This window comes from Ceratotherium simum, chromosome 15, assembly GCF_057802395.1.
Source record: "Ceratotherium simum simum isolate JZ-2026a chromosome 15, ASM5780239v1, whole genome shotgun sequence".
Classification (NCBI taxonomy): domain Eukaryota; kingdom Metazoa; phylum Chordata; class Mammalia; order Perissodactyla; family Rhinocerotidae; genus Ceratotherium; species Ceratotherium simum.
The window spans coordinates 16,660,580-16,678,307 of record NC_141914.1 but is presented as its reverse complement, the minus strand read 5'-3'; the positions used below and the strand labels follow the sequence as shown (position 1 = coordinate 16,678,307).

Genomic DNA, 17,728 nt, shown 5'->3' with positions numbered 1-17,728 from the left:
CTATCCTTCTACAGTGCAGAGGCTCAGCATGTCCCCCTCAGCATAGAGGTAAAGTAGACACGAGTGAGGTCTTGCCCATGGCAGGGCAACAGATGTAGATTTGGGAAGTAAGAGGCCTGAGTGGCCACATGCGTCCCTGCTTTCTCCAGCAAGGACTGGCTCTTTCCTAGTGTGAGCAACTTGGTAAGTAGCACCAACGTGGATAGCTTAAGATCATCGCCAATCACTTGATATATGAAAGTGCAATCTCAGCACCCTAAAGGTATCAAGGTACTGGGTGGAAAAGAGTGTGATATAAGAGGCCAGGCTGTGGAGGGCTGGCCACCCAGCTCTATTTCATGTGCTGACCCACTTACCTCAAGTGAGCCTGGTGGCCCAGATTGAAAGCTCATGGGCTTTTCAGCCCTGCCATTTGGCTTAGACCTGTTGACTTGACCGATATTCATATTGGTTTTAATTTGAGAGCTGGTGTTCCCTCCCAAGTCACAGACTTCAAATTCCCGTCTCCCTCTGTAGCGCCACACCCCTGCACTAGTCTCATTTTATATATCCGGACTGAGAAATAACTGGGTTTCACACCTAATTAAAAGAGATTGTACTGCCTGCTGTTTCCTTTCTTGTTCATTTTCCCTTGTGCACAGGCAGTTTTTGATTCTCATGCTAAGTCCTATCTCTGGACCCCCGCAGCGTAAGGGCCAGGCCGGAGCTGGGTTCCTGCAAGACAGAGAGCCAAGCCCTCTATCACCTACTTCACCACAAGCAGATTTCCCTCCAGTACTCACTCCTGCGTCAGCCCTATCCATACTGTGCTCACTCACAGAACGCAATCACTTAGAATACGCGATCGCTTTCAGTAGTAGAATTCCACGCGTGTGTCTAGCAAATACCATCACAGGCCAACTATATATTTTCACTCCAGTGGAAAGGAGGTAGGTTGTTACTTTAAAACACACAGAGAACTATTTTTATCACCTTTTTCATTTTACTCCATCAGTTCTATGGTCACACCACTGTGGAGTTTTTCTGGAGGGTGAGGTGGCGTCCCCAAACACACATAATCTTTGTAAAGTTGTATGGTTTTGTAGAGTTCAGGGTTTTTTCTTTTTTTTTTTTTGAATAGCCCAAATGCCTATTCAGTGCCAATCTAGGAAAGAATAGAGTGAGCATTTTCACACCATTCCTTCCTATACAGTCCCTGAATAACCATCTAATCAAGATTTGTTTTCAATGGGGGACAAATCTTCCACAGTAGAGTATTTCAGATTTATTCCATTGGAATCTATACATTAATGCCCATTGGATGAAAAGGACCTGTTTCACAAAAGCCTGGACATTGCCTCGCTGTGGCAGAAACTTTTTCCCACTGTATTAGTGTTAAAAATAAAAGAAAGCCTGGGAAAGGAATTGCTTCAGCATTGTGTGTTGAAGGAACGAGGCGCGCTTGAATGGACAGGCAGGGTCCCCCATCGCCTCTGTACCCATATCAGCAAAATCCACTCAGCCTTTCAGGGCTGCTCACTGCAGAGCAGGACCAGTGTGCTCGGGGAGATGTTTAAAATTGTCTATACAAATCCAACTAAGCTTGTCAGATTAGACTGTATATGTGTGCAGGTTTGAGTCTGTCTCTGTGGTTTTAATGAAGTTGGTGACAACATTACTGCAATAATCATAACTCGAACTATTTAACGGACAATTTTTTTGTGATTATCTCTACAGGGTTTCCTGATTCTTTAGATAGATTTGACCAGTTTGGTCAAAATTCAAACAAGCAGTTTGAATTTTTCTCATGAGATTGTGTGTGTTTTGTGTGTGTGTGTATGAATGTGTGTAATATGACAGCTTTTGCTGTTGACCATTTCCATCTCTAAAGCAACCTCCATCATCACTTTCACAGTCTTCGTCTTTTCTTCTATGTCATGAGAATTAGGATGGCCCTACGTCTTTGGGCAATCTAAGTTTCATTCCTCAGAGATCCAGTGTTATGCAGTGAAAATAGCGTCAAGGGGCATGAGTTCTAATCCCAACCCTGCCACTTACTATCTGTGTAAAACTTTGGGCAAGTCATTTTTTTTTTTTTTGTGAGGAAGATCAGCCCTGAGCTAACATCCATGCTAATCCTCCTCTTTTTGCTGAGGAAGACCGGCTCTGCACGAACATCTATTGCCAATCCTCCTCCTTTTTCCCCCAAAGCCCCAGTAGATAGTTGTATGTCATAGTTGCACATCCTTCTAGTTGCTGTATGTGGGACGCTGCCTCAGCATGGCCGGAGAAGCCGTGCGTCAGTGCGCACCCGAGATCTGAACCCGGGCCGCCAGTAGCGGAGCGCGCACGCTTAACCGCTAAGCCACAGGGCCAGCCCGGGCAAGTCATTTAGACACTTTGAGAGCCTCAACTTCCTCTTACATCAAATAATAATAATAGGACCTGTCCTGAAAACATATAGGATTGTGGTAAGGAGTAAATGAGATGTTACATGTGAAAGAGTTTGCACACTGTAAAACACTACATGGGTATTAATTATTATGATAATTGTGATAGAGCTTCTTCCCAGAATTATCAGAAAGAAGACAACTCTTTGTCATAGATGACATCTCTAGTGATATAGTTGTGACGGGTGCTACGAGCAAATGTGTGTTTAAAGAGTGTTTTCACCTGTGTGGAAAAAATTTTTAATAAATCCATCCTACTCAGATATGGTGATTTTATCAGAGACTCAACCATTTCTGGTGCTTACTGTTTTACTTAAAAGAAAGGGACCTTGGTGGTAGTAAAACTGTATATAGAAAACTCTACATTTTAGTGCCAGGACAAGTTGTTTTATCTCTTGCATTGTTCCATTTATAAACTTAAAAAACGATGTTCTTTAGTAGATGACTGAGGCTGTGTTGAGTCCCAAGGCCTAGAAACATGAACGCCATGCTAATTCATGGATAGGTATCAAAGCAGCTGAAGGGCATACTGGACATGCCTTTCACACAACTTTACAGCGGACCCATGGCCACCTAAGGGCCAGACTTCATCCAGGGGCAAGGAATGCAATACAGTGAAGCAGAGAAGAGTGTGAACTCTAGAACCAGACTGCTGGGTTCAAATGCCAGCTCTGCCACCAACTGCCTATGTGGCCTTGAGCAAATTTATTAATTTCTCTGGCCTCAGTTTCCTCATTTGAAAAATGAAGACAATAATATTACCTATATCATACGGTTGTTGTGAGGATTAAATGAAATAATGTATATAAAGCGGTCGGAACAGTTCTAACAGTAGTTAGAACTTGACACATGGTAAGCTCTAAAAAAATATGTGGGGGCTGACCCCATGGCATAGTAGTTGAGTTCAGCATGCTCTGCTTCAGCAGCCCGGGTTCTCGGGATCGGATCCCAGGCGCAAACCTACAGCTCTCGTCAGCCATGCTGGGGCGGCAACCCACATACAAAATAGAGGAAGATGGGCACAGATGTTAGCTCAGGGCAAATCTTCCTCAAGCAAAAAGAGGAAGATTGGCAACAGATGTTGGCTCAGGGTGACTCTTCCTCAATAACAACAACAAACATATGTGCTCTTGTTATTATTATTGTGGTATACATGCATAAGGAACTCAGCAAGAACTTGGAATTTGTCTGCTGACTCACTTCCTGAATATTCCTTCCTGGGTTATTGGGGCTTTCCTCTGAGGCCATATTTTGTATTAGCACAGTTATAGAGGATTCATCATGATTCTTTAATCTGGCAAAGACAATTTGATTTACATAAGTGGAAAAAAATAGAAACAGTAGCCTAATGAAATATTTTAGGCACGTAACAGACCTGATGGAAGTCAGAACAAGAAGGAATTCTCTTATGTAAAAATTCGTGCAAATTGTATCACTGAAACTGAACATAGAGCCTATAGGCATTTATTAAGTTAAGTGGATATATGTGGGGCTGACTAAATGTAAAGATGGGAACAAAGGAAATGAATGAATTATAAAAGGGTGTGGTCACACCACCTGAGCTCAGACAGCTGGAGGAGATTGAGTGATGTAGGTAGAAAATCTAGTTGAGCTCAGACTTCCCTGAGCAGGACCTCTCCCCTGAGGCAGAGGAGAAAGAACCTGAGAAGGTGGGCTTTCCTCCTGTCTGCAGGCCATTACCTCTGGGGTTACTTCTAACAAAACAGGAATCTGGGTCACGGGCCAACAATTAGTACTTGGGCCACCTGGTTTTGAAAGCCCACTTACTTGGCCTCTCTCAAGCTGCTTGTTCAGTTGTGAAGGCAAGAATGGGGAATCTCACTGAAGAATGGCTGGAAGAGAGAGATTCTTTAGAGCCACTGGAGAGGTGAGGTAGAAAAATAGGAAAGCCCTAAGACTTAGTGTTATAGCCACCTGTTTTCTTCCTCAATCTGTGATCCAAATGTTACCAGCATTATCCCTTGTCTGCACAGCCCGGGATATAAGGGTGGCAATGGGTCAGGCTACCCACAGCTTCCATGTAGCTGACTGTTGCCTCCCCACTGGGAGCTGTTTGATATGTCCCTCTAACAAGCACATGGAGCGCCCAGTTACCTAGGGTGAGCACACATCCTACTCCTAATTTACTCCTGCTGTCCTGACCTACTGATTAACAGTGCTCCCTTCACTCCCAAAAGTGCCCAGTTTGAATGATAAATATGATCACCTACTGTACTCCAGTGTCCCAGGTCAACGCTGCCATCTCTGACCTTTTTAACAGTCCTTCTTCATTAAGCTTCAGAAAGTTCAGAAAACCACCATATCACATACAACCATCCTAGAAAGTACTCAAACAGGTTGTCAGAGATGACAAGAAGAATACAGACAAGAAGATACAGAAAGCAGCAGGCAAGTGCCCGTGTAGCTAGCAGGTTGCATTCTATAGCCCATCTCTCAAATGGAAAACATGGCGGCCACTGTTTGGTGGACATCTTTGGGTTGAATTCTCCAAGAATTTTTGCATACATGGTGTGGATTTAGGGAATAGTCCATATAAATTAATAGGAAGGGATTTTTTTTTAAACGATGAATATTGTTGCGGTCTATGAATAAAGTAAGGAACTTTAATTAATTTTCAAATAAAATGTAAATTTCAGATACAATGTAAGCTTTCCCAAAGGACCTGGGCTTAGGCCTATCTAAAGTGGAGGTAGAGAGTTCCACGAGAACAAGTCTTCCCCTTGCCTTTCAGTTCTCATTTGCTGAAGTTGTAGGAATAGCAGGCAAGTGACCCACTGTTTATTAGGCTGGTCGACTTCAACAGACAGCCCTGGCTGAAGCTCTAGGGGATTAATATGGATTCAATACCCAAAATAGCTGGGACACTGTTGGGACAAAATTCAAGGCCTTGTTCCCACAGGACATCATACCCACGGCTTGACCCCTGTGCAACGCCTGTGCAAAGCCTGTCCATCTCACCACAGAGCCCACTTGTGTCTGCAAGATGGATGCTTCTAGGAGCCATGAGTTTTACCCACCTGAGACCCGGGTGTTAGGAGTGCAGTCCGCTAGCTCTGACCCACACCCTGTTTTGTGTCTCTCTTGCTGTGCAGGTGACATCAGTTGCAAGGGGATGACCGAGCGCATTCACAGCATCAACCTTCACAACTTCAGCAATTCCGTGCTCGAGACCCTCAACGAGCAGCGCAACCGTGGCCACTTCTGTGACGTGACGGTGCGCATCCACGGGAGCATGCTGCGTGCACACCGCTGCGTGCTGGCAGCCGGCAGCCCCTTCTTCCAGGACAAGCTGCTGCTGGGCTACAGCGACATCGAGATCCCGTCCGTGGTGTCGGTGCAGTCGGTGCAAAAGCTCATTGACTTCATGTACAGCGGCGTGCTGCGCGTCTCGCAGTCAGAAGCCCTGCAGATCCTCACGGCCGCCAGCATCCTGCAGATCAAAACAGTCATCGATGAGTGCACGCGCATCGTGTCGCAGAACGTGGGCGATGTGTTCCCAGGGATCCAGGACTCGGGCCAGGACACGCCGCGGGGCACTCCCGAGTCAGGCACATCTGGCCAGAGCAGCGACACCGAGTCAGGCTACCTGCAGAGCCACCCGCAGCACAGCGTGGACAGGATCTACTCGGCGCTCTACGCGTGCTCCATGCAGAACGGCAGCGGCGAGCGCTCCTTCTACAGCGGGGCGGTGGTCAGCCACCACGAGACTGCCCTCGGCCTGCCCCGCGACCACCACATGGAAGACCCCAGCTGGATCACGCGCATCCACGAGCGCTCGCAGCAGATGGAGCGCTACCTGTCCACCACCCCCGAGACCACGCACTGCCGCAAACAGCCCCGGCCCGTGCGCATCCAGACCCTGGTGGGCAACATCCACATCAAGCAGGAGATGGAGGACGATTACGACTACTATGGGCAGCAAAGGGTGCAGATCCTGGAGCGCAACGAATCCGAGGAGTGCACGGAAGACACCGACCAGGCCGAGGGCACCGAGAGTGAGCCCAAGGGCGAAAGCTTCGACTCGGGCGTCAGCTCCTCCATAGGCACTGAGCCTGATTCGGTGGAGCAGCAGTTCGGGCCCGCGGCGGCCCGGGACGGCCAGGCCGAACCGGCCCAACCCGAGCAGGCTGCGGAAGCCCCTGCTGAGGGCGGCCCGCAGCCACACCAACTAGAGACAGGTGCCTCCTCCCCGGAAAGAAGCAACGAGGCGGACATGGACAACACGGTCATCACTGTCAGCAACAGCTCCGACAAGAGCGTCTTGCAGCAGCCTTCGGTCAACACGTCCATCGGGCAGCCATTGCCAAGCACCCAGCTCTACTTACGCCAGACAGAAACCCTCACCAGCAACCTGAGGATGCCTCTGACCTTGACCAGCAACACGCAGGTCATTGGCACAGCCGGCAACACCTACCTGCCGGCCCTCTTCACTACCCAGCCCGCGGGCAGTGGCCCCAAGCCTTTCCTCTTCAGCCTGCCACAGCCCCTGGCAGGCCAGCAGACCCAGTTTGTGACAGTGTCCCAGCCCGGCCTGTCGACCTTTACTGCACAGCTGCCAGCGCCACAGCCCCTGGCCCCATCCGCAGGCCACAGCACAGCCAGTGGGCAGGGCGAAAAAAAGCCTTATGAGTGCACTCTCTGCAACAAGACTTTCACCGCCAAACAAAACTACGTCAAGCACATGTTCGTACACACAGGTGAGTACAGGCACCCCTGAAGGCCTGGCAGCAGGGGCGGGCGTGCCAGGTCTGTGGGAAGGGAGGGCAAGACAGCAGGTGGAAGGAAAGGTTTGGAGTCATCGTTCAGATTTTAAGGAGACCCCACTGTAATCCATCTTCTAGAAGCCACAACTGTGCCCTCATCATAGGAACGAATCACCCTGCCCCCGAAAGACAAAATCAGAAACGCTTTATGGAGAAGGGCCAAATGGGAAAGCCTGATAAAGATTTTGCAGGCACAATATCCCTTAAATACACTGAACTTTGTAATACATTCTTTGATCCTAGGTGTTTAGAGCTGGAAAAGTCCTTGGAGATCATATACTCCAGTCACCTCATTTTACAGACCGAAGCCATATAGGCAGAGCAGGGATGAGGGTTTTAGTATGTAAGTAAATTCTATATGAACCATCGGCTTGAAGAGGCCACAGCAAGGCTGATGCAATCTTCAGCTGCATTTGTGGTCCCTGAAATGGGGAGGAGTGAGGGACTCACTCTATTTTCTGTTGCTTAGTCTCTATTTTCCACATCTTGAGACCACAGTCTATTCTGGGTATTACCTTTTAAAAGGACGATAGACTAATTGGGACACACTCAGAGGAGTATGATTAGGATGGGGAATGGACACGAAGCCATGGCAACTGAGTCACTGTTGAAGGTCCTAAGGATGTTCAGCCTCAGAAGAGAAGATTCAGGGCATCATATAAGCCATATTCATGTATTTGAGCCTCAGGGGGAGCGTAACATTTTAGCCAAACAGGAGCTCTGGGGCCACATTGCCTGGGTTTGAATTCAGACTTAGCCACTACCGAACTGTGCACCTTGGGAAAATCACTTAACCTTTCTCCACCTCCATTTCCTGTCTATATAAGGGGAATAATAGTGATACATCTTTCTTATAGTGCTGTTTTGAGGATTGAATGAATTAATATATATGAAGTTCTTAAAAAAATTCCTGGCACATAATAATCACCCTATAAATGGTAGCTATTATTAGCACTATTAGCATTATTTAAATGGTTGGGAGGGAAGAGACTTTAAGCTTGTTCTGTTTGGCTCCAAAAGGTAGAAGTGGACCAATGATTGGAAGCTATAAGAATCTTTCAACTAAATAAAAGAAAATGTTTGTTGACAGTCGGAGCTGCTCTAAGATGCGACAGACTGCCTCCAGAGGGAGTGAGTTCCTCTAAATAGAGGTGTTCAAGGAGCAAATGAATGATCACTTCATAGGGATGTTGTAGAGGGGATTCAATCTGTTTTATCCCTGGATTCTATGATTCTGGAGCTAAGATCTGACCTCCAAGCCAGTGCTGTTTCCTAGCCCCATAATGGGACAGACATAGAAGTGTGAATTCCACAATGCTCTTCCGTATAAGTGACCACATATATGACATGATTCCACATAGATTCTCTAGTACCTAAAAACACCTACCCCAATGATGATCACCATATTTGAAATTCCTATTATGAGACTCACTCTTCTGGTAAACCTCTGGTTCCAGAATTCCCCTGTTAAATGACAAGTAAGTTTCCAGGGAAAAGTTACACACTTCAATTGTACTACATGAAAACAAATTAGTTCCTCTAAGCTACCTAGTTTCTCAGATCACCTAGCAGGAGTCTAGGGGATAGGACATAAAGCAGATAAATTTCAATTGGAGAATAGAAGGAAAGGAGAGCAACAGACACTGAGGCGAGGTCCTCAGCATGGAAGTGAACTACTGAAATAGAACATTTCTTAAAATGAACTTTGCCTTCTTTGAAGTTCAACTTAAGTCAGGACACTATATAAATCCACATATGTGCCTTTATGTGAATCAGTTGTTCTTAAAGATGAGTTTTCACACTTCTGAATAAGCATAGTGACTCATTACAGAATTTAGGAAGAAAATCAGGTAGTAGTAAGTCACTGTGTTTACTTGGGGTAGATGGAAATGTACTAATACCGAGATCAATCAAGGGAAATTTTCCATGTGGTAAATTAATCAAATAGTAATATTTTTATTTATGTGGCAATTTATGGTTTACAGAGTCCTCTCACATAGTTTATGTCCTTTCCTCCTCTGAATAGCTGCCTTATAAATCATCAAATTAAAGATTAGGGGGAGGGCCGGCCCCGTGGCTTGGTGGTTAAGTGCGCGCGCTCCACTGCTGGCGGCCCGGGTTCGGATCCCGGGTGCGCACCGACGCGCTGCTTCTCCGGCCATGCTGAGGCCGCGTCCCACATACAGCAACTAGAAGGATGTGCAGCTATGACACACAACTATCTACTGGGGCTTTGGGGGGAAAAAATAAATTAAAAAAAAAAAAAATCTTTAAAAAAAAAAAAATAAAGATTAGGGGGAAAAAGAGACCATTTGTGGAAGTGTCTTCTTAGCCAAAGTTGACTTTGCTGGTCTTGGATCCATAATCATTTCTACTCCCCCTTTCTGTGCATCTCTTCCAGTGGACCTACTGGACATAAAATTCACACATTCTGTTAGATCACATATTGAAAGAGGCTTTAAACTTGCAACATAAAATTTTTAGTGTATTACTAATCTTTTTGGTGTGTAAACATATTTATCCAATGGATTCACCAAAGGACTTTGTGGTTAACCCAAATAACTAGATTTGCCCATGAGAAAACCAGCAATGGGTTTACACATTTAGACATAGTAGATACAAAAGCTACAAGTAAAGTCATTTTATAAATCTGAGTTATGCTCCAAGTGTAGCCTTCAGATCTCTAGTAAACTACAAAGGTCCTCAGTAAGTTATGAAGGTTTTTGTATTGAAGTGTATAACATGGCCACATCTGGGAACAATTAATAACGTACATATATCAAGCCTCTCATTTAAAAGAAGCAACACTCTTCCCTTTCACCCTAGAATTATTTGGCAGTGGCAGTCTGGAAGGGCTATCTGTCTATCAAGACTTTTGTCAAAATGAAGGAGTCCAAAGTTTAAAAACAATAGGTCCACATTTCCAAAAGGCAAGACAGCCTGAACATATGGAAGTAATTCAGAACCTGGATACACTATGGCCCACATTTCAAAACAAAGTTCTCTCCAATTTCTTGGGAAAACATCAAAAAAGTGGGGCCTCCCAACTTTACAGGAGCCCAGTGGAAATGATAAAAATCCAGAGCAAAATGTCCAAATGTTGGTCTAAAAAAATTCTAGAAAGTAGTGGGGATGCTTGGAAGAGTAGGGCTGGATTTAGTATTCTCACCTATAATCTAACAGAAAAGAATCCTACCAAGAAAGAGTGGTTTGAGGGAGCTAAAAGGAAAGAAATTTGGGTTCTCAGCATCACAGATTCTATGCATAGTAACTGGCTTTGCATTTCAGTAACTCCAAGGTTTAATGTAAATGTAGCTCTATGTTAATGATCCACATATTCATTGAAAGGAAGTGTTGGAGACAAATAAGTAGTCCATCATATTGACTTTGGAGCTAAGCTCTGCTTTAGAGAACCAAGGAAGCCGTGGTTATAAAGCATATTCTGTAATGATTATAACACTAAAGCATAGATTGGGGACATAAGTGAAAGATGATCGTACTGGAATTAGATTATTTGGATTCAGTTTTGGCTCCTCTAATTGGCTGTGTGGCCTTAAGCAAGTCACTTAATTTCATAACCCTCAATTTCTTTGAGTTTAAAATGGAAATAATAATTTTCCTGCCTTTTAAGTAGCTGTAAAGGTATGATGCATGTGAGAGCTTTTCATAAAAGGGGAAGAACTACTTAATGATAAAAAAAAAAAAAAAATCATCATCTTATTACTTTAGCCCCCTCCACCCAGGAGACACTGAGTTTCTTTGCTCTGTCTCCCATCTCTGCATAATAAGCTCTTGACGTGCTTCCTTCCTCTATGGAATTCTAATGCTGAAGCAATGTGATACGTCTTGGGTTTCCCTTGAACTCCCTTCATAATATGAACTTTTTTTTTTTTCATTTCTTAATCATTTTTTTAATAGTAAAAGAAAATTTCTCACCTAACCATTCTGTCCACTGCAAAACAAACCACAGTAAGACTTCATCTCTTCTAGGAGTTTCTCAAGGTCACTTTACTGCAGCCTCATAAAAGTTGTGAGAAAGGAAACCGAGAGTTAAGGACATATTTGAAAACAAGAGAATTAGAGAGAAAACAAAGATAACACAAACCTTCCTGTCATGGAGCAAAGCAGGGCTTCTCTTTGCCCCCTCTCCTCAAGGGGAAAAACAAAAGTCGAAGGAATGAGAATGGAAGAGAAAGACAGAGGACACAGAAGGACCAACCTTGGTGTCAGTGTGGACGTGGAGAGCAAGCAATAGGGAAAATTCAAAGATAACCCTGAGCAGTGGTTCTCCAAGTGTGATCCCCATACCAGCAGCATGCAAATCCTCAGGCCCATCCCAGACCCGAATCAGGAACTCTGATGACGGAACCCAGCAATCTGTGTTTAATAAGCCCTGATTCACACAAGTTGGGAATTGCTTCCCCAGAGGGCCTGAGTGATGAGGAGGAGGATGGCATCAGGTTGCTTTTGTGACATAACATTGTTCTCTAAAATTCTACTCATAAGAATCTCTGTATTTAGAAAAAAGCAAACCAGAGTTATGGATAAAAGCTGTACTTCATAGTGGATAAATTATATTATGGAAGCTAATATCTTGCATGTGAGAGGTGAGCTAGGTCTCTCAAACTGCATAGGTACCATGGCCAATGTTCCCCTTCTGGCACTTAACAGTACTGACTTGTACTGACTTGTATGTGGGTGTCTTTACACCTTCCCATTAGAATGTAAACTCTATGAGAGCAGAAACAATTATATATATGTATAGATAGGCAGAGATATGAATATAGCTATAGATATAAAGATATATGTAGCTTATGCTTCTTCAATATACCCAGCATAATACCTTACACATAATAAGCATTCAATAAATATTTGATCAATGAATTAATTGAATCTTTCTCTAATGATCTCTAATTGCTTCCAAAAGGATCAGTGTTCTATTTCCACAGAGTTGTTGGTAATTTATTGTACAATGTAGCTCCATGGAAGTAATGCAAAAACACTTTGCATATTTATATATTAAATACTTTCTCCAAGAATCTGAACGTGTTTCAGGTACCACGTTCTGTTTGTTCTTACCTTGCTCTGTATAACAAAAGAGCACACATACAAGACCGATCAGGATGGGCATTGGGGATATTTATTTACCACCAGGTATAGAGTTGTTAGATTTAGCAAACAAAAATGCAAGATGCCCAGTTAAATTTGAATTTTGGATAAACAACAAGTATATTTTTAGTCTAAGTATGTCCCGTGCAATATTTGTGGCATACTTAACAGTAAAAAATTATTCGCTGTTTATCTGAAATTCAAATTTAACTGGGTGTCATGTATTTTATCTGGCAATGCTATCCAGTTAGTAACTGGAACTTTCTTATAAGACCCAATCCTAGGACTTTTTGCTTTAAAATCTATAGATGAATACAAGCTAGCATATGTAGTTGCTTAACAAATATTTGTTGAGTAAGTGAATGAATGTTCAAAAAAGTGAGCATGCTTTCCAGGAGAATTTAATTCAAGGGACTTTTACATAAATGCATTATTTTCTCAGCAAGACTTCAATTTTTTTTCTTTTCCTTTTTTCATTTGCTAAAGACTGTATTGTACCTGTGTTCCTAATTGTGTTTTATTACCCGAAAAATGGTAGATATTTGGACCTTTTTCTGAATCCTATTATCAACAGTCCATTCATTGGTGACTATTTTTAGCCCTTTAAGTGTCCTCTGCACAAATGATAATTTTGTTTGTTACTTTGAGAACCTCAGCTATTCAGCCATGAATTTGATATAAATAGATATAGCAATAATATTAACATAATGTCATCAATAGAGTAATAATACTCAGATCAAGATAATAATGTGATATTCCTCATATAGAGCTTGGTCTATTAATTATATCAAGCCAATGGAGTAATGAATGAGTACGAGGTTTGAAGTAAGAAAGCCTTGGTTTTACCACTTTCTGACTGAATGACTTTAGTAAGTTCTATAATCAATCTGAGCCTCAATGTTTTGCCACAAGATACAGATCTTAATAATACTTACTTTACATGGTTGCTCTGTCAAGTAATTTATGTGAGACCATTTAACTATAAGATTATCAAAGCCATTTAGGAACATATATGTTATGTTTTGTAGCAGCATTATACATTTTGCAGCATAATCCAGAGAGCAAGAAATTGTTAACAGCAGAGGGAAGAGATAATCTAGCTGGGCTGGTGTCATACTCACAGCAATTACTGGCTTGTTGAGTGACCTTCAGAATGTTAGTATACATCTCTAATGGAGATACCATCTTCTGGGGATTTTAATATCCACTCCACTCATAATGTTGTAAGAAAAGTCAGGTAATTTGGATGAAGTTCCCTGAGATCTTAAAAATTCTGCTTAACACCAAAATATTTTAGTTGTCACTGAAGCCACGGATGTTTTGTGAATGCAGTGTGTCCTCCATGGGCAGTCCCCCTTAGACAGCCTCATAGTCCAAGCTGGCACCCGGATCACACCTCACGAAGTGGACAGAACGCTGGGCAAGTGGTCACACCAGCCGTATCTCCGGCGTGTAGGTCCTCCTTCAACTAGACTTCTCCGTGGTACGCTAACTCTGCAGCCAGTGAAAGCTCTGTGTAATTCCATCTGAGCACACTTCCATTGTCGTCACTAAAGTTTCCCATCTTGATTTTCCCCATTCAGAGGACCTACAATTTTAAGGACCTCTTCTGCTTTCCTCACCAGTAGCCACTTTTGCTTTCCCATACCCGTTCTTCCTTCCCTGCTACCTGCCCTCTCACCAAGTACTCAATCTTGGTTTTCTGACACCTCACTGTCCTCACCTGAAGAGGAAATTGTTGTGCTAGAGCAGATGATAGAGAGGCAGAGAGAATGGGAGGGACAGGTGAGAACAGTGCTTCTGAGAAACGTCCTGGTAACAGCATTCACTGTCCTTTCTGCAGCCCAGGAGAAGCCTGGTTAGAATGAGAAAGAATCGGCAGAATGAGTTGATTCTTGTTGAGCCCTCAATACAGAGGTCACTGTTCAGATCTGGGGTGGCTCAACCCATTAGGACATCTTTTTCTTGAACTTTGGGCAGACGCTCTGCATCTACTAACTTAACAGTATCTGTCTTCAGTGCTGCTGCACAAAGAGTTGCAAAGTGGCTCTTTATAGAGAGCAGGCATCAAAAAATGGAGAAAAGTCTAGGCGTTCACTACTTTCCCACCCTTGCAATTGTAAAGGACCTTGCCTCCCCCTCAGTTTCTCTGTCTGATTTCTGTCTGGTTTCTCGGCCTCCAGAGCTCAGTCGCTATTTGTTAGAAAATCTTCTCTCTGTGCTATTTGCTGACATTTTATTCATGGGACCACTTTTTTCCATTAACATATGTAACGGAGAGTAGACTGTCTATAAATTAATTCTGAATTACGTAACTGCAGTATAATCACTTGTTTTATTGATTATCTGAAACATTTTTTTTTCAATCCTGACTCAGCTTCCTCATGCCACGCAAGTCATTTCTCAGTTGGCTTCATTTATCATCAGTTCCTTTGTCCTGAAGGGAGCAGTTGAATTTTTTCTTATAATGATCACGTACTCTGTGCTAAGTGCCTTATCGCTTTAATTTTCAAAATACCCTCACCAGACAGGTACTTACTGTCTTATTCTCAAGTTACAGATAAGGAAACTGAGGCTTAGGGGGGTTAAGTAGCATGCCCAAATCACTCAGCCAAGGAAATGGAATTCCTATCTGACTCCTGCATCCGTATAGCCCCAGAATGGATCATTTCAAAGTGAAAGGGCTTATATGAGCTTCCCCCTCGTGTTCTAATTCTAGTGTCTGCTTTGTACTTTGTGTCTCTTTCTAACGAATCAGACTTGCCATTCCTGGCTAAAGGCTCAGACAGGAAAGCCACTCACTGCCGTTCATCTTAACTCTTCAGTTCTCCACAGGGAGAGCAACAATCAGCAGAGCACGTCCATTTCACGTATAACGTTGAAAGCCCTTTTAGGATCATTATAAGTAATATGCAAAGGACAAAGGAAATTAACGGGAGAGAAAAATATTAACTTTCTGCTGAGTGATATTGTTTCAAACCTACATGTAAAGAAATGAAAGTTGTGGACACCCGACTAATCTGAAAATACACCCCATTTAGTAAGACGGTTCCTGAAATGCTTATACTCTGTCAGCACAGCACCTTAATAATTATAGAGAGCACTTTCCTTTAGGGAGCTCCCAAGTGCTTTGCAAACATTTTTCCTCATTAACTATCACACCATTTTTCTGTGGCAGGGAAGGGTACAGGATACTTTGTCCTATTTAAAATGTGGGACTGCTGATGCATTGAGCAATTTAAGCAAGTTGCCCTCGGGTCGTGAGCGGACAAGGCCTGGACGAGACTGTTCAGGGGGTGTGGGCCACAGTGGCAGAAGGCCATGAAATCTGCAAAGGGCCATGGCAAGTGCTTGGTCCAGCTCCTCACTTACAGCAGAGGAAACAAACCCAGAGAGATGAAAACAACTTAGGAAGCCCAGGGTCACACAGATAATTAACAGCCAGACCAGTACTACGTGCATACAAACAACGTAAATATATATACCATGGAGGGAAAGATGACAACTGTGAGGAACCCATTTATAGTCAGATGAGAGGGGTGTGAGAGTAAAAAGCCTTCGTCAGTGACCTTGCCTAGAGGAAAAATACATTATAAGAAGGTGAAAGTTTCAAACTGCAAGAGCATTTGACATAAACAAAGTTTCACCTTAGCAGCTAAAGTACCATCTGGAACTTAAGAGGGCACACTTCCCATTAAAGGTGACAGATGGCCATGTATTAAAAGTTAGTTGGCTGGCATATCATAGCCTCTAGAAAGTGTACTGAAGGCACGAAGACAACAAAGACCAGCTTGAGTTCCAAGCATGTTTACAGCTGACAGAAATGTTCCAACTAAAAGTAACACGCATGACTGTCTCTCTTAAGGAATCTCTCATTTCAACAAAAGGTACCATGTATAGACTGAACTCTTCATTTAGGAACGAGGCTTCCCTAAATTCCCCTCGTTTAGTCTAAAAGTGAAATTCTGCTTTTCTAACCCTATGATCCTACGGCTTATACTGTCCCGTCAGTGAGAATGAAGGGAAAGGAAATCAGAGGAGAGTTGAGAGGAGAAGGAGCCAGACCAAAATGTTTGTGAATAACTAAAGGAAAAGAAGTTCAAAGATCAATGAAATTGATTTAGAAACTTGTGGAGTAATTCCTGAACAAAACAGCCATTTCTTACAAACGTGTGCTTTAAAACATATCCTTTTATGTTTACAAACACAATGAAAAAGCTTTCTGATGACGTAAAGTTTCATGAAACAGATCATGAACATAAAGGATGGACACTGAGCCTGGCACAGAGTCATCACTCAATACGTGGTGAATGTTTTCATTGCCATTATTACCATGACACATCAAACTTCTTCTGTTTCATAACGGAAAAAGTGGAAACACAGTCAAGGCACATATTTGAAATGGAAGTTAACTCAGATTTAAGAAATAGATTTCCTACCCTGACACAAAGTCCAGATGTTGAAATAGTACCCAAGAGAGTTTCAAAGGCTTTGGGATTTAGGCTAGGCGAGATGGAGACACCTTAATGAGGTTCATCTTACCTGTCAAGAGCTGAGAACAAATAGCACCAACAAAAACAAGTCTCTGACTATTTATCCAAAGAGATGTCACAGGCCCATGGGTGTTACTTATAGAAGAATTCCTCACATGGTCATTCAATGACCATATTCTTACTTACCTTGCTGTTTTTAACAAGCTTGATTGTTTAGTTTCTAAGCCAACAAACCAAAGCAGTAAACTGAGGAGAAAGAAGGGTTTCAGCCAACAGAGTGAGAGCAAAGAAAGAGAAAACTGTTTTAAAAATTGACCCAGGAGATCAAAAAAAACATATGGAACCGTTTAGTGGGAGAGAGGGGGGAAGAGGGGTAATAAGAATACCATGTATGTATTCCCACCGCTCCTGGTGGTCTGCAGACTGATTTCATATGCATTTTATGTCAACAGCAGCCCAGTGAGGTAAGTAGGACTGTGTGCCTCAGAGGCATTTGGAGATTTGTCAGAGTGGTGTGCCTGGGTTCAACCAGGACCACTTGACTCTGAGATCACTGTGTTGTTGACCACCGACTCAACCTCCACACTTGACAAGGCCAAGGGCAGCACACTGCAGTCAAGAAGGAATAGCCAGTTAACTCTTAAGTTACATTTTAGGAAGATTTCTGTCTAAAACAGATAAAATTGAAAGTGTAGCTCTTCAGAATGACTTATTCCTATGTTGGCCAATATTTTCCAGACCTATAATGAAGGCATGAGTGCATTTACTAGACAGAATGCTGGAAATGGAGTCTCCAAAGAGCCAAGCTATGAGACCTCCATCCTTAGTTCCCAAAGATTCTAGAGAACCTCATGTCTCCAAAGATCTTTCCTCTCTCTTATTTCTTATATTCGTTTGATAATGTTAATGGGAA

General features: G+C 43.1%; 1 protein-coding gene across 12 annotated transcripts in view; it reads left to right on the top strand.

Moving 5' to 3' along the window:
- The window catches only part of ZBTB20 (zinc finger and BTB domain containing 20), a 775,204-nt gene that overhangs the window by 734,248 nt on the left and 23,228 nt on the right, over window positions 1–17,728 (top strand). For all 12 annotated transcript variants that reach the window (XM_087439628.1, XM_087439631.1, XM_087439629.1 and 9 more), the window contains one exon: window positions 5,543–7,147. In XM_087439628.1, the coding sequence (XP_087295754.1) occupies window positions 5,543–7,147 (1,605 nt within the window). The remainder of the gene's footprint in view (window positions 1–5,542; window positions 7,148–17,728) is intronic.